The sequence below is a fragment of the Embiotoca jacksoni genome, unplaced genomic scaffold, assembly GCF_022577435.1.
Source record: "Embiotoca jacksoni isolate LCO1_2020_lvr unplaced genomic scaffold, fEmbJac1.0.p SCAF_69, whole genome shotgun sequence".
In the NCBI taxonomy this organism is placed as follows: Eukaryota; Metazoa; Chordata; class Actinopteri; family Embiotocidae; genus Embiotoca; species Embiotoca jacksoni.
In genome coordinates, this window is record NW_027185424.1 from 127,084 (window position 1) to 137,396 (window position 10,313).

Genomic DNA, 10,313 nt, shown 5'->3' on the forward strand with positions numbered 1-10,313 from the left:
AAAAAGTGTAATGCTGCAAACCCTAAAGAATGCTCTCAAATTTTGTAAATTTAACTTTACAGAAAAATGTATTTATCATTTCTTTCTGAAAAGACTGTTTTACACATGTCTGACATTACATTATCTAAAATGTAAACCATCCATCCATTTTCTTCCACTTATCCGGGCTTAACTTAAATGTATACTTATGAAGTTATAATAGTATTGATGTTCTGGGTAGTCTTCTGATAAAGGAAGAGTAATGTTGACCATGTAATGAAACCTGTCCTTTTACAAACAACGGTTCAGTCTGAAAAAAAAAAAATGTCTCATTTCCCTAAAAAGGCTCCAAATAAATTCATATGCTTTCTGTACAAACATCAGCAAACATTTTTACATATTTAAAATAATTAAGGTTTGCTTTAATACAAAAATATAACTGTCCTTTTCTTTCTTGCTTAAGTTGAAATAAAATAGAAAAGTACCAGCAAACACAACATGCTCTACTTTTTGGTCAAAAGTAGTAACCTGAGACTGAAATTCCTGTGAAAGAAATATAGAACCTCTCAGGCATCTGAGACTGGTGTTTTACACAGTTTCTTCAGGAAACAGAATGCCACCATGAAAACAAAGACATGGTGTTTATAATGGTAATAAAAAAAACTACAGCTCTCACCGTCTTCTCTTTCTAAAGTTCCACTATCGTTCCATGAATGTAGCACGAATAACAAACACCTCTTAGATGGATGACAGGTGAAGCAATAAGCCTGTGAAATGATGACAACCTTGTTTTACAGTGAGATAATGGGCGAGAGGGGAGGATCCCCCTAGTGGGACGTCGTGGCACTGCAGGGTGGGTCTCCACTCTGTCAGCAGTGCAGGGCCATGGACCATGACATGGTTTGTTTACACAGCAGGTCAGCAGTTATCATTTTTTAAAGATATTTGTTGAACAACCTTGTTCTGCTTTTTTTTTTTTTTTTCTTTTTTTTTTTACTATTACTTCCACCAATGAGGCATATTTGACTATTTTTGAATTCAAAAGGAACAAAAATATATCCTTTACTTATCCTCTGCAGCAATGAGTCTCATTGGAATATATACAGTATATATATATATATATATATATATATATATATACTGTATATATTCCAATATATATATATATATATATATACTGTATATATTCCAATGAGACTCATTGCTGCAGATATATATATATATATGCATATATATGCAATATATATATATATATATATATATATACAGTGGTGTGAAAAAGTGTTTGCCTCCTTCCCGATTTCTTATTTTTTTGCATGTCTGTCACACTTAAATGTTTCAGATCATCAAACAAATTTAAATATTACTCAAAGATAACACAAGTAAACACAAAATGCAGTTTTTAAATGAAGGTTTTTATTATTAAGGGAGAAAAACAATCCAAACCCACATGGCCCTGTGTGAAAAAGTGTTTCCCCCTAAACCTAATAACTGGTTGGGCCACCCTCAGCAGCAACAACTGCAATCAAGCGTTTGCGATAACTTGCAATGAGTCTTTTCCAGCTGTGGATGAATGTTGGCTCACCGTGACACATGAAATTGATGTTTAAGGTCAAAGGATGTAAAAAGTTTTAAAAAGGATTAAAAGTTATCAAAATAATTTGTTTTCGTCGATGTGTGTGCCCGTGAGAGGCGTCTCGCCATGAAACTATGAGTTGCTTTAAATCTTATGTACATGGACCGACCTTCTCCAAACATCACAGGTATGATAACAGCCCCGCCCTGAAGACCCCTGTGGGGGAATATTTGCTCATAGTCATAGCGCCCCCTGGTGGCCACCGGAAATGACACTTTTCATACTTTCACATTCTACGTCGAGCTGGTTGATCACATGAACCTAAAGTCGGGTCACAATAACCTAAACATGTGGTTGATGATATATTGAGACATTCATTCGACTTCATCAATGGGCGTCGCCGTGACGATGCGGCAAAGTTGGATGTCTCGCCGTGACACAGGAAGTTGATGTTTAAGGTCAAAGGATGCTTGAAACCTCACGAAACGTGTCACATATGTCCGGCGTGGTGATGTGTTTTGCGAGTGGGCGTGGCCAAAAGGCTCGCCAGCGCCCCCTGCTGGAGACAGGAAACGAGACAAAAATAGCAACTTTAAGCGGGTATACGGTCCCTCGCGCGCTGCACGTCGGGGAGACGGCTTCGGGGAGGCCACGCGGAGTGCGAGGGCCCGTACGTCACTGCTTTCAGTTTTATTTTATTTGAAATTTGGGAGAAATGTTGTCAGTAGTTTATAGAATAAAACACTAAATTTAATTTGACTCAAACACATACTAATAAATAATAAAACCAGAGAAACAGATAATTTTGGGAGTGTGTGTGTGTGTGTGTGTGTGGGGGGGGGGGGGGGGTCTATTATCAGTGGGAATGGACTTCGACTGAGTTCCACACAAGAGCACTGAAATCTGAGAAGTGCCGACGCAGCAGCGGCCCGTTGAACCAGGCGGCCCGTTGAACCAGACGGCCCGTTGAACCAGACGGCCCGTTGAACCAGGCGGCCCGTTGATCCAGGCGGCCCGTTGAACCAGGCGGCCCGTTGAACCAGACGGCCCGTTGATCCAGACGGCCCGTTGAACCAGGCGGCCCGTTGAACCAGGCGGCCCGGGCGGCTGCAGCTGCCGGTCTTTCGCGGAGATTTCATGCGTTGCAGCGCAGCTCCAGCCGTCAGCCCGAGGGATTCACACCGCTTTCAGCTTTCAACATGTCCAAAGTGAACAGCAGTTCCCCCGGTTGCAGGGCGATGGTACTGGCAGGAAAGTACCTGACGACCCCCTCTCCCCCGGCGCTGACGCGGACCTCCGGCCAGCAGCAACGGAGGACGTGTGGTCCACAGCGCCGCATGGCGAGCTCTGACGCGGCCGGCTCTGGAGGAAAACCTGCGGCTTTGGCCCAGCAAGAGAATCTGGGCTATTTCTCCGCAGCAGACCGACATGTACTGGCCAACCGGAATCTGATTTACCGGGATGTAAAGGCTTTCCTCAATGAAGTTGGTGGAGATCCCCGGGAGGCTCGGTACTGGCTGACCCAGTTCCAGCGAGCGGGTTCGGCTCAGTCTCCTGCCTTTGCCGTGCTGGAGGTAAACTTTTGGATGGAAGAAAAACTTAGCTCGTAGAAGATGAAACTTTTGTCGCGTTAAATTAGCTGTTTGTGAAACATATTGAGATGGAAGCTTATTTTGGGCAGAAATATGTCACTAGAAACTCAATGTGGCTCGTCATTTTATTTCAATTGCTCAACTTGAATCACATGATTTGAATTTGTAGCTCCTTGAATGATTGCATTTAGAAACTAACATCTGTTTGGAAACATGGAATTTGAAACTTGTTGTAATGAAATTGTATTAATTAGCTCTGAAACCGAACATTTAGGTAAATCCGGTTTATTTCTGTTTGTGTCACACACACATCCGGGTCTTTGAAGAAGACCTGTCAAATGATGATTGATGGAAGTGGCTGCAGGTATGCTATCACGCCTATAAACCTTCCAGTCATTTGATCTGCAATTAAAACGTTCAGAAACTGCTCCTGTTGCGATGCACCATGACGCGCACTGAGCAGCAGGACGCTGGTCGCTTCAGTGACTGTTAACTTTCGTCACTTGATCAATTTCAGGACCTGAGCTCCACGTGCTTTTGTGTGCGTTGGTTCGAAAGCTCTTGAAATGCTTCAGAAAGGCGACTGTTGGCAATTTCTTCTTCTCTTGATTTACAGGTGGATTGCAAACATGTTTGAGGTGCATACTGCCACCTACAAACATGGTGCCATTCAATTCTGTGTGATCCAATCTAAGTCTTGTTATGGGTATTAGGTCTGACCTCCTCACTGTAAACCAACAACAGCTGCCACTATCTCTGCTCTATGTACTGACACCTGGTCAGAGTTTTCTTTTTGAGATAGACACTTTAAACTCTCTTCCCACACACTCCTGAAGTTTTTTTTTTATAGAACCTTCTATATAGATTTGGAGCAAATTATAATAACTACTCCCCAGGTACACATTTGTTTTTTACTACCGCGTCATTCATTGTCCAACCTTATTAAACCCAAGAAAGGTGACAGCTTCATAAAAAAAAAAATTCTGTTCCATCAGACAGTCTCTGAAGGACAGCACTAACATGGTGTCCACATTAATCTTCTAGGTTCAGACCGTAAGTACATCTCTGTTCGACAGCTGTTTGGTTTGGTTTGGTGCTAACACGATGTCTTTCTGTGTGTCCCAGGTGGACAGCTCAGCGTTCGACAGCTGGGAAATGGTCCAGAGCCTGGCATTCGGGCTCTCCTTCCTGCAGCGGATGGATATGAAGGCTGTGGTGGTGATGGGCTGCTCTGAGCACCAGGAGCCGGGGCTCACCGAACCCGAGGTCGGGTCTCGGAGCACCCGAGAGCTGGTGGAGCGGTGCCAGCTGCTGACCCAGGCTCTTCAGCAGCACTCGGCCACCGTGCTGCCGTTCTTCTCGGCCGAGTCCTTCCTTCTCTTGCAGGAAGCGCCGCGAGGAAGCAGGTGAGGGTCGGGACAGACGTTGTCTTCATTACCTTTGAATGAGCCCTTAACTCTACTTGGGGAGCAGGTCCCCTCCGTGGACTGTGATAGGGATGTCGAGATACCAGAAATCTACTGGTCTGTACTAATACCACGCTTTCTACAATTCTCTGTATCAACTTTAATACCACAGGGGAAAATATATCATTTTCAGCATGAACTCTTTTTCTTGAGTAAAACTCCAGCAACAGGAGTTGGACGAAACCTTCATCTGGCAAAGAACAAATTACTTCCTTTTAAAAATTCTAACAAGATCGTGCCAAAAAAAAACAACCAAAAATGTTTTATGCCAGCAGAACATTTCTACTGCAGAACATTTCTACTGCAGAACCCAGCTGCTTGAAATCTGAGGGAAAAAAAAGTGTACCTTTGGCATAATAAATTACATGAAAAAGTATTGATGTCGCAAAAAACATGTTCATTCATGATATTTATACACTGTGACAACTGTGGTATGCTCGGCTGGAGTTTTATTTCAGTTCACTTAGTTACAGTACCGAACATGAACGGCTCCTCAGGGTTGGACGGCAGTACACAAACAAGTTCTGTTAATATGGGATGTCAAATCAGACTCATAAATGCTGTAAACATCTCTGTACATTAATAGAGTCACATTTGCCTTTTACATCATTCTACTACAAACAGCGTTGAACAGTTGGATAGATTCTGAACACTTTAACCCTCTGAACCTCACAAACCGCCAGGGACTTTGAAAGGCATGTAAAGAGTGCAAAAATTACAGTTTATCAGGCAGAAACTCTTAGAAAAAAATAACAAAATCTAAGCTTAAAATAGTGATATTATATAAAAATTACTTTAGTGTCATTTTGGGGAAAAAAATAAGCTGTTCAGATTCTGTACAAAAACCCTCCTCGGATGACTCGGCCAAGAACAACAGTCATGTGACAACAATGCAGCAAAATTTCAACATAATTTTCTTTCCAATATTGGTAACACTTGTTAACACTTGGAGAAATGTTGTATATAGAGATTCTATAGGTTTTTAATTTTGTAAAATTAATTATCTTCCTTCTTCTTCTTTTATGATTTATGACATAATAATGGTGATATTAAACAGCAGATATTCTTAAGTTCTCCCTCCTTCTAGCCACGGTTGCACTGTTTCCATCGAGGTGCAGAAATAAATGAGCCGACAGTCAAGAAAAATGTGACCGTAAGAAAAAACCTCCCTGAAAGTGCTCCTGGTTCACGTCAGGTTTTACTTTATGAAACCTGGTAGATGAGCTGCTGTTGATCCGAGGAGTCGACGTCCTCATTAACATCATTGAATAACACAAACACTTGGACTCTAACAGATTCTCCTTCACTGACCTTCTTCATCCCGACACTGACATCACTCACCTTCCTCCTCACCTTCCTCCTCACCTTCCCCCTCCTCGCCTTCCTCCTCCTCACTGTGCAGTGCTCCACCTTCCATCGCCGTGGACACCAGCCTCCTCCAGTGGAGTCTGGACTGCGGGACGATCCCTCTGATTTGTCCCGTGGGGAGGGACAGGCGAGGTTGCTCGGTGATGTTGGACCCGACGGAGGTGACCGCGGCCGTTTCTCGAGCCCTGCAGCCCCTCAAAGTCATGTTCCTGAACAACCTGGGTGGCCTGCGCAGCCAAGAACACAAGGCACGCCATGCATCTCATCATATACAAGCAAATAAATTCAATGTCAATTTTCTGCATATTAAAGGACTTTGTCCTGAACACAGGTCCTGGACAGCGTGTTGTTGCCCACTGACCTGCCCGGTCTGTCCACAGCGGCGTGGCTGAGCACGTCAGAGCGCCGCAGAGTGACCGCCATCGCCAGACTCCTCAACCAGCTCCCGACTGAGTCGTCGGCTGTGATCACCTCTGCGGACACGCTGCTCACCGAGCTGTTCAGCCACAGAGGTGAGACCGCTGGCCGACTCACTGATGTTGGTTTTGGTCATCAAAAAAAGTCCTTAACATCAGAATATTTTTCAATAACTGCTAGTTTCTCTTTCTGTTCGTCTGTTTTAGGTTCTGGGACGCTCTTTAAAAACGGAGACCCCATACACAGGTCTGTAGATACCACACCAACCACAACTCTTAATTCAAGTCATAATCCAAAATCAAGCCCTTTTAATTGTTGCGTTACTTTTTCCTTTGCAGGTTGAAAGCACAATGAAACACTGCATTTCATTTACTCTCATTATTATTGCTTTTGGTGTGTGCAGGTACAGCTCTCTGGATGGGATCGACGTGGAGCGTCTCCTCGCTCTCATCAACCAGTCCTTTGATAAAACGTTGAGGCGGGACTACATCGACTCTTTGAAAGGACGGCTGCACTCCATCTACCTCTCCGAAGGGTGTGTGCAACTATGGCAGCAAGAAAATACCCAAATTCTGGGATCTAATCAACATTAGTATCGTATTCATTATCCCGTCTTCATGTCCAGTTACAGCGCGGCGGCCATCATCACCATGGAGCCGGTGAACAGCGGCACTCCCTACCTCGACAAGTTTGTGGTGAGCAGCAGTAAGCAGGGCCAGGGCACCAGTCCCATCCTCTGGGAGTGTATCAGACAGGACCTGGGCAAACTGTTCTGGAGGTCCAGAGCCACCAACAGGATCAACCCCTGGTGAGACACACCCACTTTTTGTTCCATTACATGTGTCTCTTTTAAACAAATAACTTAATGCGGGTTCAGTACAAGCATGTAAAGATGGGTTTTTGGTTTCGTTTGAGAACAAGACAAACAGTAAATCCTTGCGAGGGTTTTTTTTAGGTGTTTTCAGGTGTTTTCTGTAAAGGTGGGTTGTTTTCCTGCAACAGAAGTTCTGACAGATCTGATCTAATAGAACCGCATCATCCTGACAGATCTGATAGAACCGCATCATCCTGACAGATCTGATAGAACCGCATCATCCTGACAGATCTGATAGAACCGCATCATCCTGACTGAGATCTGATAGAACCGCATCATCCTGACAGATCTGATAGAACCGCATCATCCTGACTGAGATCTGATAGAACCGCATCATCCTGACTGAGATCTGATAGAACCGCATCATCCTGACTGAGATCTGATAGAACCGCATCATCCTGACTGAGATCTGATAGAACCGCATCATCCTGACAGATCTGATAGAACCGCATCATCCTGACTGAGATCTGATAGAACCGCATCATCCTGACAGAGATCTGATAGAACCGCATCATCTGATATATTGTGTAGTTAAACATGAACAACTTGTACAACAGAGCAGTGATCTCATTGGACTCATTGGAGTCGTTGTAGTTCTGCTCCACTGGGATCGGCTCCCTTGTTCTGTTTGCGGTGCAGCACACACACATGAACAGCAGGTGGAGATGCTCACACATTTAAACATTTGCCATGTGATGTCTCTGTCTGTGCAGGTATTTCAAACATTGTGACGGCAGCTTCATTAAGGGGGTGTGGACGGTCTTCTGGTTTGGCCTGACGGACATCAGAGATTCCTACGAGCTGGTGGAGTACGCCAAGAACCTCCCCGACTCCTTCCACAGCTCCTCCCAGCAGTCTTTGCCACCTGCTGCAGGCTCATGAACCAACTGCTTCTCAGCAGCTGGTTATTTAGCTTTATAAAAATCTGGAGGATTGTTACAGTGGCACTACATTTCTTTCAGCTCTAAGGCTTTAGAGTTCCTTTCCTTCAATATTGTTTTCTCAGGTTTGCTCTGATTGGACTTTTTCTGATCTGGAGGTTTTCCTTGGGTTTTTCTTCACCTTGAACTACCGTGTTGTGGAGAATCTCATACATGCTGTGTTTTCACAAACTATGAATAATTCTTTATTTTTACAGCTGGATAACGCACCAATCACTTTTCAGACAGAGCTACACTGACATGTACACACTGAGGCTGTTTCATTTGAAAAAGCAACCTCTGTCAGGTGTTTCACTCCCAAACTGTTTACTCCTAAACTGTTTACTCCTACCTGGTAATGTGGACCATCTTATTGTTTTTTGAATACCAACATATCTGACCGCACACTACAGGTGTTATTAAGGAGATTTGCACATGGATGTCTGTTTACTTTCCACAAGGAGTCTTACTCAGCCAGTGGAAATAGTGATATTTTCTGTGGTTCTGACGGAGCTTTTCGAAGTTTGAGAAAATAATCCTGATGATGTAATTGTGATGTCATCAGGTTTATATTTGATTTGGCTCAAAAATTCATATCTGAAAGCCTTAAAAACTGTTTACCGATCAAGGAAAGTCTACTGAAAGACTTCCTGACAGGAAATGTAACATCCAGCATTTTAAGAGCCTAAAATTTAAGCTGTCACTTGTGCTGCTTTGATTTTTACTGTTCCTTTTAAACGTTTTACTTGCAAGTCGGCTTCGCAAGCAGAAAACTGACAAATAACAGGAAGAAAATCAAGTGTCTCAGAATCACTCCTCGTTCTCGAGCTAACAGTTAACCTCAGAATTTAAAAAAAAAAAATCCTTTAAAAATGACTGTTACACTGTAGGGTATTTTTGTTTTTAAATTTTCAGCCTGATAACACTTGATCTGCTGTTTTTCACATTTCAGTTTTTGTTATTTGTTTTCTTTTTCCTTTTTTAGGTCGTAGCATCCCAAATGGTCCATTTTCTTTTATAGTAGAAAGGAGTACAATTCATTTTTTGACCAGCTGGTGGAGCCCTCAGATCAATTACACAGGCAGAAGAAAATACATGATGATGATGATGCAGGTTGACATATTATGCTTTCTGACGTCAAATATATTTTGACTGTTGTTCCCAGCAATCTGAACTATATGAGCCATTTGACCTTTTGAAGTCTGTTTCTTAGAAATCATGAATTTTAATTGCAGTTTTTGAGCAAAGTAAAAGAGAAATAAAAAATAATAATACTGTTTTTTGAATTGTATTCTTCAGTATCTTTTTATGACTGATTACTATCATAATCCTGAAAGCTACGTTTGAACCACAACTAAGTCTGTTAGTGTGTGTATGTATGTATGTGTGTGTATTCATAGATAGACAGACAGACAGATCCCATCACATTGGACTATGGTAGTGGCACGGATGTCAGACAAGCCATCGCCTGGGATTTATTTGGATCAAACATATTGGCAGGTTTTAGTACCTTCTTTTCTCTTTTTTTTTTTTTAAATCTAAAGTTCTTCTTACTGGATTTCCAGCTCAAGCAGGTTTGCTGTAGTCAATAATGTAACCTTGATTAAATTAAAGTAATTCAAATATCAAGTCAACAAGAGAATCGTGCAGTTTTTAACTGTTGAAACACCTCTTCAATTTCAGCTTCAAAATGTTCCTGCAAATGTTTCACAATAAAAGACTTGTTGTCAATTGAAGGGTTTCCGTCTTCTGAAATATAAAGGGCTTTTATTTTGAAACGGTACAGGAAGTGTTAAGTTTGTATTGGTATTTAGATATATTGCATTACCATCAATAGCCCAAACAGGAGCTGATTAAAACTAGGCTTGGAGTTGACTGAATTAATCAATACACTCTAAATGTCAATATGACAACTTTGACCATTTCATAAAAAATAAAATAGATTTCCATTCATCCATCCATCCATTATTTATACCCAGTAAAAAAAATATTTGACAATAGTAAACCAAATCCATGAGTCATCATCCCAGGAGTACTTCATTTTGTAATCAATCCCTGTTACTTCTGTTTGCAAAACGGTGAGCTTTGTTGTATCTATTGATATATTGGAAACACGGAAGG

The 10,313-nt window shown here is 42.2% G+C and overlaps 1 protein-coding gene across 1 annotated transcript; it reads left to right on the top strand.

Moving 5' to 3' along the window:
- Positions 1-2,431: 2,431 nt before the first annotated feature.
- nags (N-acetylglutamate synthase) lies at positions 2,432-9,913 on the top strand. Its single transcript, XM_069175643.1, has 8 exons — positions 2,432-3,129; positions 4,273-4,553; positions 6,016-6,229; positions 6,313-6,493; positions 6,605-6,644; positions 6,802-6,933; positions 7,024-7,206; positions 7,986-9,913. Exons 1-8 carry the CDS (start codon positions 2,755-2,757, stop codon positions 8,152-8,154), a joined length of 1,575 nt encoding a protein of 524 aa, XP_069031744.1. The 5' UTR covers positions 2,432-2,754; the 3' UTR covers positions 8,155-9,913.
- The last annotated feature ends 400 nt before the right edge of the window (positions 9,914-10,313 follow it).

What these genes read in the sequence shown, in the direction of transcription:
- nags (XM_069175643.1), top strand. Translation starts at nt 2,755, where the DNA reads ATGTCCAAAGTGAACAGCAGTTCCCCCGGTTGCAGGGCGATGGTACTG. An exon ending in CGAGCTGTTCAGCCACAGAG is followed by an intron (nt 6,494 to 6,604) that starts GTGAGACCGCTG and finishes CGTCTGTTTTAG; the next exon opens with GTTCTGGGACGCTCTTTAAA. An exon ending in AACGGAGACCCCATACACAG is followed by an intron (nt 6,645 to 6,801) that starts GTCTGTAGATAC and finishes TGGTGTGTGCAG; the next exon opens with GTACAGCTCTCTGGATGGGA.